The 22,194-nt window shown below is 40.9% G+C and overlaps 1 protein-coding gene across 1 annotated transcript in view; it reads left to right on the top strand.

Moving 5' to 3' along the window:
- The first annotated feature begins 5,734 nt into the window (after positions 1 to 5,734).
- LOC123027556 (von Willebrand factor D and EGF domain-containing protein-like) overlaps positions 5,735 to 22,194 on the top strand; it is an 84,050-nt gene continuing 67,590 nt past the window's right edge. Inside the window, exon 1 of the mRNA XM_044438490.1 lies at positions 5,735 to 6,027. Within this exon, the coding sequence (XP_044294425.1) occupies positions 5,934 to 6,027 (94 nt within the window). The 5' untranslated portion in view covers positions 5,735 to 5,933. The remainder of the gene's footprint in view (positions 6,028 to 22,194) is intronic.

The following is a 22,194-nucleotide window of genomic DNA, read 5'->3' as shown; positions in this document are numbered from 1 at the left end:
CTGCCTATTCCTGTGAGTTCTATGACACAAGACAAGGTGATGCTGTGAAGCTATGAAAATACCAAAAGCTTCTGTAGTGAATTATGGAAAATATGATAGTTTTTCCTTGTTCTAAAGAATGACATAAAAATGGCTAGAAAACCCAGGAAAGGCCCTGGCAGGCTTATGATGCAGTGAAGACTTCATGAGTTCCCCGCGTGAGGGATCGTGAGCACAGGATGCAGAGCACTCATGAAGAGAAGCCCTCTGCAGACCTAAGTGGTGGTTAATGCCTAAAAGCAAGTGGGGGTGGGGTGGGAATTCACCCAGAGGGAGGGGCAGGGAGCAGGTGTCCTTCATGTTTGTTCCCAGGTTGCAAATCCCAGTTTGCACAACGCCAGTAGAATTGCATCCCTGGATACCAGACAGTCTCACCTACTTCTGTCTACAGGGCTCAGCCAAAACCTCTGTCCTAATGTTGCATCCATTGTTACATGTCCTTTTGTAAGTCTCCAGTCTCTGAAGCCAGCGCAGGGCTTTGTTTGCCTGTCCAGTAAAAGCATTTGTGTGGCAGAAGAAAGGAGGCTGAGCAGGTCCCAGGATAGCTCATATCCCGGCTTTTCTCCCTTTCCATCCCCTTTCCCCCCTGTCCAAGGTTGAGTGCCTGATCGCAGAGAGGCAACGGCTGCAGTTTTTGCCACATAGCTGTGTGGGGCAAGAGTGTGGCTCATGAACTTCTCCCTTGCTCAGTGGAGCTCTGTCTCCAGTTTTCAATCTGGCCCTGTGAAGCATCCTACGCCCCCTCAGATGTGGTTTAGGGGCTATAGGATAGTTCCTTCAATACATGTAATGGTTTTCATCCATTTTAATAATGCCTGTAAGCTGCCTTGAGTGCATTTTTATTGTTTGGAGAAAGGTGGGATAGAAATCAAATCAATAGATAAATCAGACCCAGAAGAAGCAAACTTAAGTTTGGGGGAGGAATCAGGGGCATTTGATGCCTCATTACCTCCAAATTGATGCTCGGGTTTTGCAATACTTCAGCTCAGCACTTGCTGCAGCCACCTACGCACTCAGAATTGTTCCTCGCTCTTTCCTGCATGCCAGCATCCACTGTGACTATGGCTAGCCATGAAAAAGCACTTGAGAGCTTTTTCCAAGTCCTTTGATTTAGCTTCAGGTGTGGCATTATCACTGTGGCATTTCTCCTCTTCTGCACTGTGTTTGCAGATTGAGGAAAAGGATTGCTTTGGCAGCTGTGTGATCAAGAGGCTTCTTATACATTGCCAAAAAAAGGGGGAAAGTAGACTGAAAAAGAGGGCTAAAGGAGGGGCAGATTCATATATTCTGCATAAAGTTAGAATATTGAAAAACAAGTGCAGTAATTTAAATAGAAATACTATAAAACTCATTTTATAGGTGAGACTGTGACCAGGTGACCCATGTGTCTCCTCAGGCTGAAGCCCAGGTGCTAACTGTTGATGGGAGAGTGCATCAATCTTAGAGTTTAAGCATGAACTGTATCTTAGAGGGAGAATGCCTTCAAATAGAGATTGTCCTTTGACATCCCTTCAGAAACTGAGAACTGCCTGGTAAGAGCCCTATCCTTCCTAGAGAAGGAGTTGTTATTCCAAACAGTCTATTATTCTCAAACCAAGAGTGGGTGAGAATATCTCTTAAATACGCCTATTTCTCTCTCTGCAACCGATAGAATAACAACTGTGTATACCAAACAATTTGGCAATTGAGTCGCTTGTTTTGAAGAATTTATGTTTCAACAATTAACAGAATTCTCCTGTGCATCTAACTCAGACATAAGTTGTACCTTATCGAACAGAGCTTAACCGTGTGTTGGATTGCAGCCTGAGTGCATAAATCTGATGTTAGAGTTATGAGAAAGACTGCACTGTGCTTCCAACCTTCACAAACAGACCAATTCTGAAAAGAATACTGGGATTGCACTTCAGTTAATGTTGTGTACCCACAACCATTAATGCTGAAAAGCATTAACAATTGCAATTACTTTAGCAGCCTCAAATATTTGCTTATGCACAGTTGTTGCTTTCCAGTCTGATATTTGAAAGACGGACAGAATATGTCATAAAATGCACTATCTTGTTAACACCCGAGTTTCATGACAAAGATGTCTTTTATGCTGCAGCACCAGCTCTTCACTTTGTCAGGCAGCAGAGGCAGGCCTGTTTCATCCAGCCACATCTGTAGCTTGAGATGATAAGCTGACATCTGCAGCAGCCTGGAAGGCATCTGAAGCTGCTGCTGCAGTCGAGAGCAAAATGTACTCTCATCTCAGATATGCTCTCTAGAATTTTAGAGCATTCTCAGGCTGCAGAGCGCTGGCTTCCCTTCAAAACAGGGACCAGGGATCTGTACAGCTGGGCAACTGCCAAAGCCCATGTCACAGCCCATGCCAAAGCCCATGTCACACCGTGCTCTGCCTTGCCATCTTTTTCTTGCAGTCATGGCCTGGTGGTCTGCCCTTTCCAAGTGTCTGAGCAGCAGCTTACATCTGCTCTGCCTTTTCCCTGTGAGCAATTTGGGCCTAGAGAAGGAAGAGGAGTGAAGAAGCCACACTGGCAGGGCATATGCGATGCTGGGAGTTCATTTCGTTTAAGTCCAGTGGGATTTTGAAGTGTTGCCATTGCAATAAACAGCAGTGGACTGTGGGCTGTTTTTGTTGTTTTAAGTAAATGCACACATTTTTTCCTCTATAAATTTGCACAACTGTTATTGTTGCTTATTATTTCTTTCCAGGTCTTTAAAATTGCACAAATGGGATTATTTCTCCCTTCAGGGTTTCACAGGTACTAAAGCAGAGAAGAATGTTTTAAACTAAATTAATAGTCTACTCTCACTCTTGTGAATATCCTTGTCAGATGCATCACACTCCCTACTTCACTTACCCCAGTAGAGCCATATACCTTACTTGTTACAGTATGTGTTAATTTTTTCCTCCACTTTGGCACCCCCCCCATTTACCTGGAAAAAAGAATAATTTTTAAAAATTAGGCATCAATTTCTACAAATAATCACTGCAATCTAAAAAAAAAAATGCTAACATCTGCATGTTGGACTAACTCACTACAGATTAGGTCAATTGGATCTGCATGGGAGGGATGGTGGGAAGGGTGTCCATGCACTTGTGAAGATGGAGAGTGTGTCTATCTGAATATCTCTGTGTACGTGTAAAATGAGGGGGTACCGTGCATGTAGCAGTAGTCCCACCCACATTGGGTGGCAGCCTGACCAGTATTAGCATGCCATTCCCAATTGGCTTGAGACCAATTCAGTCTCAAGCCCAAAATGGTTCTCATTCCTACTTTATCTTGGCAACTTCCATTAGTATTCAAAGCAATGGGCAAGACATTACCTTGTTCCTGTTCACCTTCACCTGTCCTTGTTGTTCCCACTAGCCCCAACATTGTTAAAGCACAAAATAATACCATGGAGCACCAAAAAGGTAACATTTAACTTGTGTGTGGGCTAGATTTGGCCCTTTGGGTGCTCTGTAGCATCCCCCACTCCAAAAATATTAATTTAGTTTTCTGGGTTAACTGTGGCTTATAGGGGCAGGTTCCAAAGTTTTGCATCCCTGGTTTTTAAGCAGCACATTTTAAATTATGTGGGCAATGGAGATGGCAGTTCAGCAATTTAAGAAGAAAAATTATAGTTATTATAGCAGTATCCTGCTTTTCCAGCATTAGAAAATGTGCTCAAAATAGCACACCAGGCTTTGCTTTCTTCTTTGCACCTGTTAAAGGTTCCCCCCTTTTTGGGGGGAGGGGGCTTTGTGACTTTAATGCATTTTAGTCACAGTTGGTGGTTTTATCTGGCTTTGGTTTTATTCTTGTATTCTTTTTTCAATTGTTTAAATTTTTTGAAAAGTGCTTTGGAACTTTCATCTAAAAGTTAGCATCGGAATGTTCAAAATCAATAAATCAATTAAAATATAAAAGAGATCACAATATAAAATACAATGAATGCATCCTTAAAATAATAAGAACAAGAAAATGGTAAAAGAATAATCATAAATTTTAGTGGAACTCACTGATTACAAAGCCAGTAATTTCCTGGCACCTGAATGCTCACAATGCAGGCATATCCTTTTATTTTTTTGGGGGGAGGAGTATTCTGGAGTATTTTGGGGGGGTATTTCTGGGGAAAATGTAATTCAGCATCATCTCAAGGGCTACAACAAACATCTTCTCTAACCATTGGATATCTTAGACAGGACTGATAGGAGTTTGAGTCCAACAGCAAGAGGGGCCATGGAGCTCCCATCTCTATTCTATAGAAAAACAGCACAACCAGAAGTTTAGTCTCTGCTCATCCTTGCTTAACTTCTAAAGACTGGAGGGCTTAGGGAAGACTTTCTGATGAAGATCTCAGATGTATATTGGAAGAAGCTTTTCTGCTACAGAGGTGACAGAAAATAGAATCTAGCAATTGCCAAGTTTGAGAAGATGTGAAAGTCCAGATCAGAGAACTTTTAATGCTTGCTTCAGGTGTCCACTTTGTGGCTGAGCACCTGCTCCCTGTAGGCCTTTCCTCCACTCCCTGTCAGCATATGGGCCCACCTGAACTGTGGCTCCCCAGTAGGCAGGGAGCTCTGCATTTTCATCCTTCATTTCATGCAAGAAGAGCAACAAACTTTGCTTGCATGTTGAACAGACTGTTCATGCTCTGTGGACACTTGACACACTTTCTTTTCTGGGATGGCCAAGCATATGTTTTATATTTACACTCCTATTAACTGAGATGTTGGGCAGCAGGGCTGGGAAAGACCTTTGACTTTGAGATCGAAGAACAGCTGCCACTTACAGTAGACACTATTGCGATGAACTGAGTAAGGCAGGTCTCTCTCTCCATTTGAAATGCACACATGCACACACACATGGGGGGTGTACACACATGAACACAAGCTGTATAATTCCAAAGTGGTCTTGTTTCAGGCAAGAGGATCTCTGAACACCAGCAGGCTGGATCCAAAGGGATGTGCAACTGGAAAGCGGGTCCCGTAGGCAGCCTTCAGTGGCCCAAGAACGGCCTCTCAGTGCCTGCTCCGCTTCTCACTCCAGGTCCTCATGACATAGGGCTGCATCCAAGATGGCCCTGGGGCTGCCGCAAAGTATTCTGTGCCTGCTTAAATGGCCTCTAGCACAATCCTGGAAGCATTTTCTGGCATGGCAGGTCTCCCTGGGAAATAGCTACTGGCTGTTTCCTACAGCTTGCTTATGCTCATGTAGCCCAACTCATATTAGTGACATAATGGCTTTGCTTACTGCCCACAGCCCACACTTAGGGGGTGCCTTTGTTGCACTTTGCAGAGGGTAACTTTCTGTTGGAGGGTGACTTTTCTTTTCTTTTTCTTCATTTCTTCCAAGGAATGAAGATTCCTCATGCTAGATAGAAGCAGCATGTCTTACAATTTGGTGCTAGAAAAACAAAAGTGGTCTGATAAAGAAGGTTTGACTTATAACCCTATTTTTATCAAGATTGCAAGTAAACTTGCTGGAAATGCTAGCTTTAGGGACCATGGCAAGGACTTCAATACTCTGTCTCTCCCTCTCTGTGTGTGTGTGTGTGTGTGTGTGTGTGTGTGTGTGTATTTGTACGTGTGTGTGTGTGTGTGTGTGTGTGTGTGTGTGTTGAAGGGTGTGTGAATCTGAGCAGCTAGACTAGATGCAGCTGGACCAAGGGCTGCATTCCTTGCTGAACAGGGTGTGTGCTCGTAACTGTGTATGTGGCCAGAAAAAGGGGGATTCCTACTGCAAAGTTCACAGTAACAAAGTACAGTCGATTCTACCTAGGATGAAGAGTTAAAGAAATATGAAGGAATGTACACCAGTGAGCTGATGTCTCTTCTTGCAAAGTTCAAGACCTCTAAAAATTAGTTCCTAACTGCAGATTTATGGATCAAATCATAGTGGAACAACATGCAGCAGTCTTTAAATCTCCACCTACATTTCTTATTTGTTTCAGCCCTTGCTGGGAGTGTGTTGCATTGTTGCGCTGGGGCAACTGAATTAGGTAAGGATACTGAACTTTTAAGATTTGGCCATTATTGGTGTGTGTGTGTGTGTGTGTGTTGGAGGGGTGGGTGGCAGGAAAATAAACTGAGAAGGAAGATGGGTCTGGAAGTCTACCTCATGATCCAGAAATTACATAAAAAAGGGAAAGCAACCAGTCCTAAATAAATTGGATGTGGAGTGACAATGTAATGTGGATTTTGAGGCATGCATGGCATTGAGTACCTACTCTAAGCTTTTCCTTATCATGCTTGTATTCATCAGCCTGATTTGTTTCAATAGAAATATCTTCCAACTGTTTTGCAAATATCTTCCAAACTTAATGTTTTAGAGTATCTTGTTTTTCCTTGGAAGCATATGCAGTAAATAAAATTACCATAAGGGAAAATACCTGTATTGAGTTTGATCATCTAAAAGAATAGTTCAAACCATTTAAAATATGTTTGTAAGATGAAAAGTGTATATAGTGCCTTGCAGAAATGTAGCTGAGTTAATGGATCACTTAAGCAATAAATGCATTCATATGACCTGGCAGAGAAGTATTTGTTGTCATGGTGGTAGAGTTCATAATAAATTAAATATAAAATTACTGCTATAGGACTCAGATTTTGGATACACAGCAGAAGTACAGCTGTTTAAAGGTATTAATAGAGTAGGAGAAATAATACAGAACGGACTACATCAGTTAGTATGAATAATTTGATAGAAAGTTGTTAAATGGGCTACATATTATAGCAGCAGCCAGAAGGTCAAAAGCAAACTGCCTACACTGTGGAGGGAGAGGAGTACAAAACACTTGTAGGCTGTGCAGGTTTCCACATATTCGTTCTGCTTTCCAGATGGATAATCCTGAATGCCTAATTCTTTCTCTGTGATTTAGTTGCCAGCGCTGCACATGGGCAGACTTTTTAGTGAAAAGGTGATAACACAGATCAGGTGTTTGGAGATGTCAGCAGGGCAGTGGGGATGGTGATCCTTGGCACAGAAAAGAGGATTAGGATGACTGCAGATTATCTAACAACCCCCTGGTTGGAACAGGTTCTCTCTTCTTCTGCTACTGTTTCTCAAAGCAAGTTGATTTCAGAAGTGATCAATGGGTAGCATTCATTACGCATGTATAGAAAAGGAGCATTTAAAGCTGCTTTCATTTGAATATCAAAGGATCACAGAGCAAGGTTTGCAGGGGTAACAACAAAGCAAACCCCCAAATCTCCTTGATCTTCAAACAGTGTCTCTAATTTCCAAAAGCTTTTGAAAGGTTGCCAGAGTATAAGTGGTTACTTATCTGATTGAAAGACTTTGCATCAAGGGGAAATGACCTTTTAATTCCTGAAGGAAACTGATTCCTGATGTAAGGGTTATAGGCAATGGTAATATTTATAGCCATTCAAACAGAAATACATGAAATCTGCATTATGTAAATGATGGAAGAGGTGAGCATTATGAAACAATTATGAAAGAGGTCATGTCTTCCCTTCCGACTATTTCTTGCCGCATGTTCTATCGAAATGAAATTGCTCAGGAGGAGTTTACATTGAGGCAGATTGCGCTGTGACATTATGTTGATATTAAGAAAACCATATGCTGTTTGCTTTTATTTCCTGGCAATAACAAATCTGCTAATTCCACTGCAAATCAAGGAAGAGGAACCAAGTAGCTGTCTTAAGATGGCTCATTAAGGAGAAAAGAAAGTCTTAAAGAGCCAAGAAGAACTTTCTTTTTGTGATATTCTTCTACAGTGTTTACAAGGCTAGATCTCAGTAGTGATTAAGGAAATTCTCATTATATTTGCACTTTCATGTGCAAGAAGAAAAAACATGAAAGGGTTACCAGCAGTGTTTGTAGCTGCTTTCTGTAGTTATAGCTTGAATTAAGCAATAGGCACAAAAATAAAAGTTACTGGTGATTCATTCTCTCTCTCTCTCTCTCTCTCTCTCTCTCTCTCTCTCTCTCTCTCTCTCTCTCTCACACACACACACACACACACACACACACACACACTTATGTCTTTGGACAGATGTACAAGTAAGCCCTTCTGATTGCTAAGCCATAGGTAAGCAGTTAGAAGGAAGATGTAGAACCAGCTGCTTCCTTGCATCCACTCTGAAGTTCTAATACTCCTATCTTTCAGCCATGGGCTACTGTCAGTTTTAAACCATGTCTAAGCAGTACATGGGAATGGGTAAATATTTCCAATGGAATTCCCCCAAACCCACTTTGGAATGAATTCAGAGATGTTCTCTCAAGCAATGCATCCAATTTTTTTTAAAGAAAGTCAAAAGAATTTTGCTAAGACCATAGAAATTTCTGGGAATGAGTTGAGGCAGGGCAAAGGTATTTCAGTCTCCTGCAATTAAAAGATCAACAGCAGATAAAGGTGCGATCCTATGCCTTCCAGGCAAGAGCTGAACTGGCATTGATTTTTGCAGCCTTGGATTGCATCTATCTGTCCATCTAGCCATCCATCACCATCTCAGCCAAAGCAGAAAGAAACAGGAAGAGATGACAGATTCATTAGTGTACTGCCTCAAGAAGCTCTTCCTTCTCTTCAGTGCTTCATGTTGCATTTTGTACAAAGGACCTGGAAATAAAAAGTTAGGCTGATCATGATAAAAGTGGGTGTTTGTCAAAGTTCAAATGTGACAAACACCCTTGTTTTAATAAGGGAATAGTCAGCTGGAGAGTTTGGGCTCTTCTTTTTTCAGGAAAGTGCAAGAAAGTTCATGGGCTTAACTCAAACAACATATATGTATTGCTTTCATCTAGGTTAAGTCAAAATGTTACCAGTAAGCTCTCCCAGACATGCCTTTTGAATTTTCAATGAAAATAACTTCTAATGCTGAAAAGCTATAAGAGTTGAAAATGTGGGCTGTACTGTCACAGTTGAACCTCAGCTACTGATCCAGATTCCACATATGTGCTGCTAATATGTAAGAGGTTTATTGATGAGATTATGTCTTCCTCCTTGGCAAGGTCCTCATGCATCGGTCTCCAGCAAGGCTTCCCCTTAGTTAAGGAACAAGGGAGTCTGGGCTGAAATTAAGGGGGTGGTGACAATTACTGTGCCTGAATATAGCACATTTATTTTCTATTTATTAAAAGCTTTTCTAGCCCATCCACCACTAGCATCTCAGGACAGCTTACAATGAAAATGAATAAGATAAACAAAGCAGCACAGCATCCAACTAAGACAAAAAAACCCAGTTAAAATCATCTAAACATTAAAATGATAGGAAAATAAAAAGGGTTTTTCCTGATGCTGAAAAGGATATAGCATTGGCGCCAGGCAAACCTCTTTGGGGAGCATATTCCATAGTCGAGGCACCACCGCTGAAAAGGCCCTCCTCTGGGTAGCCACCCTCCTAATCTTCTTCAGGGAGGGCTCCCAGAGCAGGGCCTCCACCTCAGATCTCAAGGGGTGGGAGGGCACATAGGGAAATATAGGGTACATATAGGCACACTGAAGAAATTTGCAGTGGATTCAGATGAGTTCCAATTTCTAAGAATCCAACCTATAGATTCTGCTTTGGACCAGCTTTCTGAGTTGCATAAATTCTGCAAACTTGCAGACTTTTTAAACTTTCCAAGAACTGTACACAAATTTCATTGTGCAAAAATATCTAGAAAAACATTGACTAAATTGTACATTTCCCTTTCCCTGATTCACTAGAACAAAAAATATGGATTTAGGAGGTGGGGATTATACATTCTTCTTTCAAATTTGGGGGATATTTGCAGTGACTCATGCTTGATACTGCCAATAGATATATGTACAATTGTGCACTCCTGCACATGAAAATTAGCATAAGTGGAACAAAATTAGTTCTTCTAAAACATATCCAATTCTGTGAGTGGGTCACAAAATGAAAGATGTTGGACAATCCACAAAACACACATGGAGTGATTTAACAAAACCCCTACATCCCTACACATGTGTGATCATGATAGTCATTGTAATTGATCTACCATGATCTAGACTGGTAGATCAGTTACGCATGCAAATATTGTCTACAGAAATATACAGCAAAGCTTGGAAAAATCTCATATTCCTGTCTTATCAGCCAAGTTGATGACTCACAGAATCCATCCAACGCAAGAACCTCCCAGCTGGCCTAAGATAAAACCTCTTCCTCACTACAGAGCTAGGAAATGAGCTCAGTCCATCTGGAGCAGGCCTGGCATGGCCACAGTTGCGCTATGCAGGAAAGACCTGTGCACCACGATCAAGAGGTAGCAGCGCCTAGGTATGGAGCAAAACTGAAGCAGCATTCACCTTCCATCCTGTGATTTCCCTTCCTTCAGGCCTCTTTCGATTTCTGAAAGCCATGACGCTAAGCACAAATCATGGAAGCCATTTGTAACAATAACAAATCTCTTGCAATGGGGGGAAACCATCTGCCTCCTACCCAGCTTTTGAGCTTGTGAACAGAAGCAAAAGGTTTGCACATCTGTAGTCTCGTGATATAGTCGTGGTAGTGGTAAGGTGGGAGAGAACTGCTGTTCAGTCAAAACAAGCCCAGAGCCTTTTGGGATGCACAGATAGTTCATGTGCTTCTCTCCATTACACTTCTTTATATAGACTTGCCATTTGGGCTGCCAGCAGCAATTTGCTTGCTCAGTATTGTTGAATGTGTGCCATCAGAGAAGTACAGTTTTAATGGTAAGCGATAAGCATTTGTATGTGCATGTGTGGATATTTTTCACTGCTTCTTTGCATGCTGTGTGAGATTTATTTAGTGAAATCCTGTTCTTGTTTACTGTTTTCTGACATATCTCTCTTTGATTAGCCTGACTCCCATTACTTTGATTGCTCTATTCAGGGTACCATAACATCTTACGAGAACTATGAGGGAATATTCTTAAAATGGCAGGAACAAAATTGATTGCTTAATATAGCGCCATCAGAATTGTAAAAGGCAAACACCTTCTGCTTGTGCTATTTTTATATGTATTCATTGATTGCCTGCTGAGTGCATTCTACTTCCTTGTTTGGTACAGTGAGCAACACCTGTGGATTGGACAGCAATCTATCTGTAGGCTTCGTTGATACGATGCATCTTCCATGCTGGCAGATGCATTTATATTTCGATAGCCTCTTGACAACTTGGTTTGCTGGTAATACCAATACATGTTCCCACAAGTTCTGTTGTTAACACCTCATCAGTTCAGTGACTCTCAAAATCATTCTGTCCTTCTCATGAACTAGTAAATACCCACAGCTTTTGTAGGACATAATTCATATCTTACAAATTTGCAATACATTATGGAGAAGCTTATCCCCATTAGATCCTAGGGAACATCTGTCCTAAGACGGGGGAATACTTCCCATTTTGCATACTTCCCATTTTGTATTGTAAAATTCAGAGGGCTTGTTCATGAGGGGATGTTTGTCACTTGATGGGTGAAATAGTAAATGAGCACTTGCCTGACTGAACCCGAACGGGCCCTCACAGCTATAGCACCACTGAGGAACTCTAATATTGCCACAACACACCATTTAAAAGGAATGCCTCCCATCGAGTCTGTTCACACATTCATCACAGGCAGTTTCATGGATGCATGTATATTATTTGATGTCTCTGCAATTAATCATTGGGTACCTGGTGACTGGCAGGTGAATAGATGAACTGACCCAAATGAAATGTGTGTATGTGTGTGAATATGAACCTTGTCTGTTGTATTGTGTCTGTGATTGCCCATTCACCCATTCGTGTTTTCACTGGATGATGTAGTCATAATAAATATGCATGTGAACAAGTAATCTAAAGTGGAGAAATCTAATTATGTACATGTGTGTGTGCAAACACATCTTCCATTATAGAAAAAAATAGGGTAGGGGAGAGAAATATGACCGAAAGTGAAGTGGTCCTTCGGAGGGAAAGAGAGAGGAGCAAAGATGTTAAGTGAAACCTGATATTCAGCCAAAATCACCTCCTTCATGAGGTTATGTGGCATCAAAACAAGATCATATCTTGCTTGCATTTTGCCTCTGGTAATAGACTAGTCCACATGTGATGCAAACTCATGGTATGAATTATTGAAATCTGGGTTGTGGTCATGTGTAAACACCAGGGCTTGTTAACTACAAACAGAAAGAGAATGAGACTGGTTGTTGAGTTGACAACTCTAGGTTGCTTAAACTTCAAAATGTGGGAACACAGAACCATAGGCTGTTCATGCGTTGCTTCAAGCTTCTAAAGAAGCCAGTGAGCAGGAGCAGTAAAATAACCCAGTCATTATGTAATGCAGCATCACAAAGGCTTTTGTGATGCAGAAAAGGAGTTGGGGAAACTTCCATATTATCTATATAACTCTATTTTACTATGGGATTAGACTTGACCTCACATGGAGAAGAAAGGCAGTTGATGCAAAGTGAGGTGTCTATTTCTGTTCTAGCTGGACTGCCATTTTTTCAACCCATTTTCCCACAAAGGCACTGAACACCAACTACCATGTGGGAAAGAACCACCTATGCTAGTTTCTACCTAAGCGCTGCTTGTGGTTTTTGTTTTGTGTGGTTCTTTATATTGCTAAATAGCTTGTTCCACTTTATAGACTGAAGTAGAAAAAGGCTAAGAATTGGCTTACTGATTTTTCATCTGCCAATGGTGACCTGCTGTGTTGGTTTCATTAGATACAGGGCTGAATCATCCAGCTGTAGTCTTTACTCTGGTGTAAGTGTGTACAGTCTCAGGTCAGATCAGTGCCATCACAGCAACCACCCTCTACTGACTCCAAAATCAAAGTTGGAATGAAGTGTGGATCTAATCCATAATTCTGATGGTTGCACCCATGGGTCACAGCACAAAAGGTTATCCTTCTCAGCCTAATTTAGCTTTTTCCCATAATTCTGTTTGGCATAAAAGTCCTTGTGTTACAGCACATGCCACTCTTGCAAAGTACAGGAATCCCATAACTCACAGTGAAATACAGAGACTGCGGAGACTTGGCGTGCCCCTCTAGCATCCCTTTACAAGCAGGGCTGCTTGTATCATGGCTATGGACTATAGCTGATGAAAATGAATTTGTGTTGAGGTGACCTATAGATCTCCTTAAAATATCTCATTGCCAGATTCTCTTTCTCTCAGGCTAAAGTTCGCTTTTGAAGAAAATGATTCGCTGCTGCCTTTCCTCCTCCTCATCTGCATCTCTTTATATAGTTACCAGGGCTGGAGGCCAGGGAAAAGAAGATCAACAGCCTTCAATTATACCTATCCATATCCCATCACAATATCCATCATTAATTAGCATTTCTTGTTCTCCTTTGCTTATTTCCCATGCCCTTTGCATGAGCACGTTGCCACTTTCAGCTCATTAACACTTCAAACAATAGTACAGTATTGTACTATTTGTTTTAAAGCACTGCCATTATCTCTGCCTGAAGCCCGAACTTACACAGAACATGTTCAACATCTTCTTAATGGGAAGGCTGGGAGAAAAAGAAGCTTCTCCAAGCCACTTAAATAGTTGGTAGTTAAGGAAGAATGTCTCTGCTGAGTGTGTGTGAGTGTGTGTGTGTGTGTGTGTGGCCGCACTCTAGGTAGAATTTTCTGGCAGAATGTTCTGGTTGAATTTTCTTAGAAATGTTATTAGAGGCTTCTCAATTATTTTGACTACACTGGCATAAGATTCCTTTTTCAGATTTGAGTAGGAAAAGATTTATACTGTCATGAATAAAACATTATCCCAGCAACTTTGACCTAAATGTTAGTAAATGTTTGTTTGTTTCCAAAAGGGAAATAACACATTTCCTATGGTGGCATTACCTTTTCAGAGCTTCCCCTATGCCTTTTTGAACATAAAAGTGTTTAAGAGTAAACTTTAAGGAGCAGGAGTGGGGGGTGGAGAGAGCAGGGTACATACTGAAATAAAAGAAATAAATCAAGCACATTTTAGAAGGTGGATGCTCATATGGTCCTTTAGATCCTGGCATCAGCTACAGAACATTGGATAAATGGCTAAAGCAAAACCTAAAGCAAAAAGTAACACATTTGGCACTTTCCTCAGTTTTGGCTTACTGACCCACATCATGTCTACTGTGCCCATTGGTTTCACCAATAATATTGAATTAAAGGAATTCACACCCTGGCCCTGGCCCTGGCCCTGGCCCTATGTGACATTGGCTGCCAGCCACATCCAACACCCTGATGCCCCTGCATGTTCTCCTCATTGCAGAAATGAATGGTCAAACATTTGAATACATTCCTATGTTGGGGCAAATGAATCATGACTTCAAGATGTGGTATGGGAAATTTCAGCCTAATTCTAGGGCGTCTGCCAATAGAATTGCCAGCTCACACAACTAACCCTGTAGGTTCTTTTGGAATACCGATGTCTAACAGAGAAAGGGACATTTTTCTTCCCTAACCATAATGCAGCCTCAAAGCTAAACCTATTGATAATTGCATCATCATTAGTCACAGCAAACCAACAGTATGAAAACATTATTACATAATCCCCAGGATACTGAAAGAATGATTTGATTAGGTATTTCAACGGCAATTTAGAACATTTGTGAATATTAGAATATCTACTTCTTTTCTGTATCACTAGACATCTAGCTATATTCAGGATGGAGCCTACCAGCCCAGTCCAGGGCCCTGCGAATACTCTGATGTGTCGTGTTGGCTGCCTCACTTATTTCAGCAAGTGAGGCACATGCAAAAGACTGCCCATGTTGGCTGTCCCCATTGCTAAAATGAAAGTTAAAACATCTGAACAAATCAGATGCTTATGGTAGTAATAAATCTTTAGACCAAAATGAATGGATATAAATTAGGGCTGAATGAAGCTCAGTGACTACCAGCAAAATAAATGTAGTCACTCAGCTTTGTGGAGCCCATCGAATGCATTGCATTTCTTGCTATGGGCCTCGGTCGGTACACCTTCTTGGCATTGTGCAGATGGGGAATTCTCAACCACTGGGCAGCCCACAAAAAGCAGAGATGGTGCAAGTGTTCAGCTTGATGGGGAACACATGTTGTACAGTGGTGATGCAGATGTGTGGCCAGGACACATTTCCCTTCTATTTTTCCATCATATGTATCAACATGCATATAAAGTTCCTTTCCACCCCCTTTTTTAAACACATCTTCTAATGCATCTTTTATTGACTGATATAAAAATGTTGTCTTTATAAACCCAACAGGAAGAAATTAGAAATACACTTGGGATAAATGTAATATATCATTCCATAAATTATACTCTTCTCAGATACTCAGTGTTTTCTGCAGGAAACATTTATGACTTTCTTGGTTGCCCCAGCTAGAAAATTAAAATTCACAGATTGAAATTTATTCAACAGCAGATGTTCTAATAATTATTGTTGAACCAAAAGTGCTAAATAGTTTCTCATTTCCTTGGGCAAATATTTCAAATCATTATACCAATTTAACAGCATGTTTTAATGAGTCTGAGATGCAACACCCAAAGCATCTATTTCAAAGCTTTACCATTCATCTCCTTTGATATTATTTTCAGAACTTAAGAATTCTTCCTATCATGAACTGGGAACTGAGAGAACAAATCAAACATGGGGCAGAGCAAGTTGGGGAAGGAAAAGCTAAGGAAAAGGAGGGAAGGTTGTAGTGGGTACAGTGCCCAGTGGAAGTAGGACAGGATTAAAAACTGCAGTTTATCAGAGAGTGTCAATATGGTGGGAGACACAGTGTCGTGTTGCTCAGTCAAAGAGCGTCTTTGCAAAACGTTCTCGATTGACCAAAGGGTTTTCTAGAAGCACAAACAGTGAGAAGGGATCTCTGAGCATGAGCCCAAACTAGAATAAATTTCTAGGAACTCTTTTTATGTGTATGCATGGCCACATCCTTTTTGGATGGGCCTTTTGGAAATGAGCACACCTCCTCTCCGCATGCTGAGCTTCTGATTGGGTAGCTGTCCTCTCCATACACCACAACAGGGGGTTAGGAACCATCCCTGCTTCTCCTTCATTCCCCGCATCCTTCCTCTCAACCCCTTGTTCCAAGTGCCGTCCAGGTGGCTGTACGTCTTGGTTCTTCTCACAGGCTGCCGGAGCCCCTGGGGAATCTGGCCCTGAGAGAAGCAGCTCTGCTTCTCATCTCAGTGACTGGAACTGGCCCACATTCTGATCCCCTCTTCACGGTTGCTCCTCCTCTGGGTGCTGATCATTATTCCCTGGAAATGTGCGCCAAGAATAACTGTCCCCCTCGGTCCCAACATACCAGGGCAAAGGGGTTAATAGCTGCATTCGGAGAGAGACACATGCGGTAAACTCAAAGATGGGGAAGCGAGAGGTGGAGGGGAGGAGAGTGGCAGGTTGGGGGAAGAGAGGAGACGAGTAGTGTGGTAGCCATTTCGGTGGCTGAGGGGTGGTGAGGGAGGTGTCCTGGCAGGTGGTGACAGCTAAATGAAGCCTGGGATGGGCCCCAGCCCTTTCAAGTTAAGGCCAAGTGTGGCCTCGGAATATTTCCTTCCTGCGCTGGGGCTGAGAGTGCAAATGAGCCCTTTATGTCAAGGCACTGACAGTCCCCACTAAAACCTGAAATCTGGTGGGCTAGCTGATGGCGAGGGCAGTGGCAAAATGTTTTGAGGACTGGAGCAAGGAGCTGTATCTTATACTACACAAGAACAGACTCATCAGAAATTTACAGTTTTTCCTATTTGTTGCAGTCCTTTTAAAACAAACCATGAATACAGCAGTCTTTTGATCTCAAAAAGTTGTCAATTATTTATATTGCACATTCCATTCATGCTATGTTAACTATATAGTTCTGCATGTCTGTGACTAATACCATGTGCAAGTGCTATGTGTGTATCTGTCAAACACACAAACATTAAAAATCTTGGAAAACTTGCAATCCACCTTTTAAGCAGAAATGTTCCAGATGTGCTGTAAAAATCATTAACAAGAATTTCAGGAATCATGGTTTTTATGTTCTTCTCACAAGTCTTCTCTTGTTGTTTTGTATACATTGTTTTGTATTGTTTTTCAATATTTTAATAATGAATTGCAATATTTCACTTGCTTTTGAGTCCTTGGGCTTCCCGACATTTGCAGAGTTGCTTGTTGGTACCCACATTGTCCATGGGTCCTTTGAAGCTCCTGAGTATCTCCCCCTTGTGTCTCTGCCCATTGAAACCCCTAGTACAGTATGGAATAGCCAGCCCCCACCAGGTTCTTCAGATTCCAAACTGGTTGATCCTTTTGCTATGATCTGGAATGCCAGACTTTTCTTTAGTTTGGACTCAAGAAGCTACTGAGGACTCTCTCTCCCTTTCGTAGCTTGTTTCAACTTACTGAGAATAGGTAACCCTCAACCTTTTTCGCCTCTCTCCTTGAATACTACAGCTCATTGCCTTCCTTTCCCAATTCTTTCTTCTTCCCTCCATATGCAGCCATCCTTGGCTCTCTGCCTTCCTCTCATCCTTTCTGGGATAGTCTTCAACAGATTGATTGTGATACTGTTGCCTTCTTAATAAGTCTTGGCTTCCATATGTTACAGGAACATTTCACTCTGTAGACCAGAGACACTAACTTACCATCCTCCTGACGATGTGTCAAAACAGAGTAATTTTTAAGCCGTCTCTACCAGACTACCACTAGTCCTCTGCCAGAGATAGACTCTAACATGAGACCTAACTTCCTCACTATCTGCTGTTCTGGAGAGTCCTGTTTTTCAAATAAATAATGCAGATTCAGATGTATATAGAGATCTGTGTCCTTAGTGTGGCAACAGCCCTGTTATTTTCATTGCAGTCTGATATAGTTTAATTTCTGTCTTAGGTGAAGACAGGAAGAACTTCTCTCTCTCTCTCTCTCTCTCTCTCTCTCTCTCTCTCTCTCTCTCTTCCAAATGTATCTGAGTGTTGCCTGAAGTCCCTTTCTGACTTCATTAAATTTTCTAATTATCCCATTACTATCAGATTTATTTTAATAAACTGAGTATGTGAAATATATTTACCATGTCTTCGGGGAAGCAAAAGCCCTAGTTTAAGGGGTGTTCAGTACAAGAGAAATTCAATTCAATAATTTCTTTCAATTCTGGAAACAGTGTTATGTCCAGTGACAATATCTTCCTAATTTTCTGGGCTTTTTAATAATACAAAGCTGCCTGACACCAGTGAATATGCTCCTAATTAACAGAGGAACACCTCCTTATGCCCACTCTCTAGACCAGGGCAAGATTTAAGCAGACAAGGCAACAATGTAGGGATGATTCCCCATGCTTCTGACAGCTGGGCTGCTACAAGAACAATTGTGCTGCAGAAAAGGGTCATCCTCACACCTTTTCCAGCACCTTCTCCAGCAGTAATCCCAGCAGAATGGTGAGGAATTCACTGGGGCAGTGACTGCTTGGGCTACACCGGAGGAGGTCTCTGAAGATGATGCCAGACCATGTGGTTGCCCACATATTCTGCAGAGCCACTTTGGCACCTCCTTTCTAAATCATGGCACTGATGAATCTGCAAGTTCAAAATCCCAGTCAGGGTTGGATCCAAAGTCATACCTAAAGTAGATCCATTGCAATTAATGAGTTTTGAGCTAGCAAAGACTGATTTCAGCAGGTCTGTTTCAAGTAAGACTGTACTTGGAGTCAACCAGAAGTGCATATCCGAAAATGGAATGTAACAATGACAAAAACATGAGGCAACCTCTGCAGATGAGTCTTGTTCCAGTTCCAGGAATATAGATTGGAGTTTAGAAAACCTGTTTTCTCCTGGTTGCAATGTTTCTGCATAGTAAGCATCCTAGAGTGTAGATTCAGAAACCTCAATATGAAATCATATGGGTAGCTGCACAGAATACAATGGAACTGTTTCACAATAAGCACCTTACCCTTTGGAATCTGCTATCCTTGGTAGCAATCAAGACAACACTCCTATGCCCCCTTGGAAGTTAGTGCCATATGTTTGAATATGGTGAGACTTCCTTTTTGCATATATTTGTGAGGGACTGCACTGTAGTTCTTCAAAAAATTAAAGAGGATCAGCCTAAACATCTTGCCTTTTTGCATATTTAGAATGCCAAAGTAGTCAAAGTTGCAGCAAATATTTATTTTCTCCATATCTGCATGATTTACCATAAATCTGGGAGGGATTAAAATGTGCAAAGAGAAATAATTTGAATTAATGTGCCTGAAGGTATTTTCCAACCTGTCTTCTGTGTTATATGTTTTGTCAGCTGAGACAGATAAATATTGCCTGTCTTTTCCTACTTTAGACCATCGCAAAAAATATGTTTTTCAGGAGACAAGTCTATAATACTACTCATATTTCAAGATAAGTAAAACAACAGGAATAAGCTATTTATCAACATATGGCAACCCTTTGGCATTTTGCTATGGCTTTTGTCAAACAAAGTAGTCTGTCACACTTCAACTCAGTATACATCTCTGACAATAAATGCTTGTGTAAAGTTGTTTTAATTATGGTGTGTGCATTTTAAAAAAATCTAAAATTGATTTATGTGCTTGAAGAAAGCACATTTTCAGTTGCAAGTTTTCAGTGCATGCTATCTGATTTGAAGTTATCCATCATTCATTCATCGGACTATTTCCCTAAAGAAACATAATAAGAAAACAGCCTCTCACTTTCTTTTCTGACATTGCAAAAAAAAGAAAAAAAAAGAAAAGAAAAAGACGGGATACAAAATTGTCACAAACTCTTTAGCTTTTTAAGGGGATGGCATTGGTTCAGACTGTTTAGAGACATTATGCTCCTGTTTAAGAAGGTGTATGCATGTGAGTGGATTCTGTCTGTGGATTCTTTAATTTTGCTAATATTTTGCTGTTATTATAATCTACTTTGATAGATTTTAAACTTGTTCTTGTGATAGTGGCTTACCAGTTTTGTGTATGTTAGCCACCTGGGGGGGGTTTAATTTTGAATGAGAAAAGCTAAGACAGAAAAACATAAATAATAAATAAATGAAACAGAATGGCTGTGTTCCTTTGTTAAACAGAGTCTGTTTGTACAACAAATATCTTCTTTTAAACGTCTAATTAACCATTCAGTAATGATGATGTTTTGCTGCACTGAGGGATTTGGCATTGCCTTCACTCTGACTGTTCTGTTCATCCCACAAATCCACTTGAGATCTCCCTTTTAGGCCCACAATTTAAAGAAAGCTATGTACAGGCCTGTGGCAGCTTCTGTTTGTGTTCCATCATAAGCAGCTCTGAAGAATGTAATTTAGGATGGGATCCTGTGGAGCCCTCTGCATGCTCTATACCCTGCCAGCAAAGCCAGGCAAGATGGAAGGAGTGCCTTGGCTTAAGCAAAAGGAAGGTAGGGAGGCCTCTGAGCCCACCTGGCTGATCTATCTTCCAGTGGGTACAGAGGAGACAAGAAGAAGTCATAAAATCATGACTATTCCAGTCTCTCCCCTCCCTGTCCACCAAGAGAGCCCCCTTTCTCTCTCTCCAACTTCTCTTGCAATGCCCACACTTGGATCTCCTCCTCCATGTTTATAATTCTGTCCATGTGTGTGGAGATGGAGGTCTGCAGGAGCCTATGGCATTGCAGGCACTGTTGAGGGGCCATAGGCTTCCACCGGTCATGCAATTCCTCACTGTTCCCTTGCATGCTTACTGGAAAATGCTTTTGTTTTCCACTGCAGTTTGGTATAGTTCACCAGTAGACAGACGGAGTAGATGGGAAGTAATCAGATGCCCAGGATGATACAGCAGGGTGAGGACGGAAGCAGCATCTACCTGGCCAAAAACAGTTCCTGACAACCACCTCCGTAACATCACATTTCTTTGTCTTTCTGCTCAGTTCAAAACTGTAAAAATCATCCTTTGAAATGCAAGCAAATGTTTTCAGTTATATTTCTGAGCTGCTTTTTAGATCAAAAGGCATGGACTATTACCATAACAGAAATAACAATAGTTTACAATGGATTTAGCAGGCTAATAATTAAAGTATTACCCTTTATAATTATTATCCATTTTAATTAAAAATGTAGAGAGGGTTAAAATAGCATGGTACAGAGCAATACAGACTTGAAAAATCATTGAAGAATACTGGAAATGGGAAAAAACATAGTTTATAAAATCTAATTTTTGTGCTATAGAAGAATTATTAGAACATGTTTGATTTCATGGCTCCTGGTACTTGTTTTATCAGTGATTCTGCTTTTTTCACATCCCTAACATGTCCCCATGAAAATGCTCGTGGCACATCTCTGTGTATTAAAAGTAGGCTACACTTGTGTACCATTTTGACATTTATCCATTTTTCAAATTCTATATTTCTGAGGTTCTAGACCTTATATGATACACTCTGGCAACTAATTTGTATATGGTCTGAATTATCATCTACATATATCCACAGGTATACTATATATTCATTTATCTTTTACAAACAAAATAGGATATTAAATGCACACTTTGTATATAGCCTATATGACTCTGTCCAAAATGTATTGAGAACATCACATAAACAGAGAACTATTAGTCCAGATTCACAATGACCTTTCAAAAACAGACAGAAAGTTACTATAAAGTCAGTTTAATTTATTCATAGGATCTACAAATCAGTTCTTTCAAAATTACTCACATATTTATTATCAGATGGATAATGAATATGAAAATACCCTAAGAGCCATCATGTTACTCATGTTAATATAGAAAAATAGGCAATAATTGTTAGCACTTTATCAAGATGCAGCCTATAATAAATACCCAGGATGAACTTAGTTTTCAATCCAAACTAGGTGTGCTACAATTTACAGTGAATTAACAAAGTAGTCAGAAAGATGGAAATAAAGTCCTCCTTTCTTTTGTTCCTTTGTTTGCAAGAATGTTTTAAAACCCCTTCATCGTATAAGTTGGAAACTAAATTCAATCAAATTTCAAACCAAAAGTAACATTTCATGGTTCAGTCAAGTTTATAAGAACGGCAGCCTGCCTCTGGACCTGCACGGCACACTCAGAAGACGGGGTGTTGCAGTGCTTTCACCGCCGCAAACCCATCTGCCCCAGGATTCTTGGTTCCCGTGCACATACTCAGGCATTAGTTACCATTCTCATCTGGAGAAACCTTTGTCAGTGAGGTGGTGCTATATTTATAATGCTGCTATGCAAGAGTTATAAGTTGAGGGGCGAGGAATCTTATTCATTCATTCATTCATTCATTCATTCATTCATTTATTTGGGGCTGTTTATAAAGCCATTATGAGATAGTGATT

The sequence above is a fragment of the Varanus komodoensis genome, unplaced genomic scaffold (assembly GCF_004798865.1).
Source record: "Varanus komodoensis strain SLA01 unplaced genomic scaffold, ASM479886v1 scaffold32, whole genome shotgun sequence".
Taxonomy (NCBI): Eukaryota; Metazoa; Chordata; class Lepidosauria; order Squamata; family Varanidae; genus Varanus; species Varanus komodoensis.
Note: the sequence above shows the minus strand (reverse complement) of the source record. Positions and strands in the feature narration are given on the sequence as shown.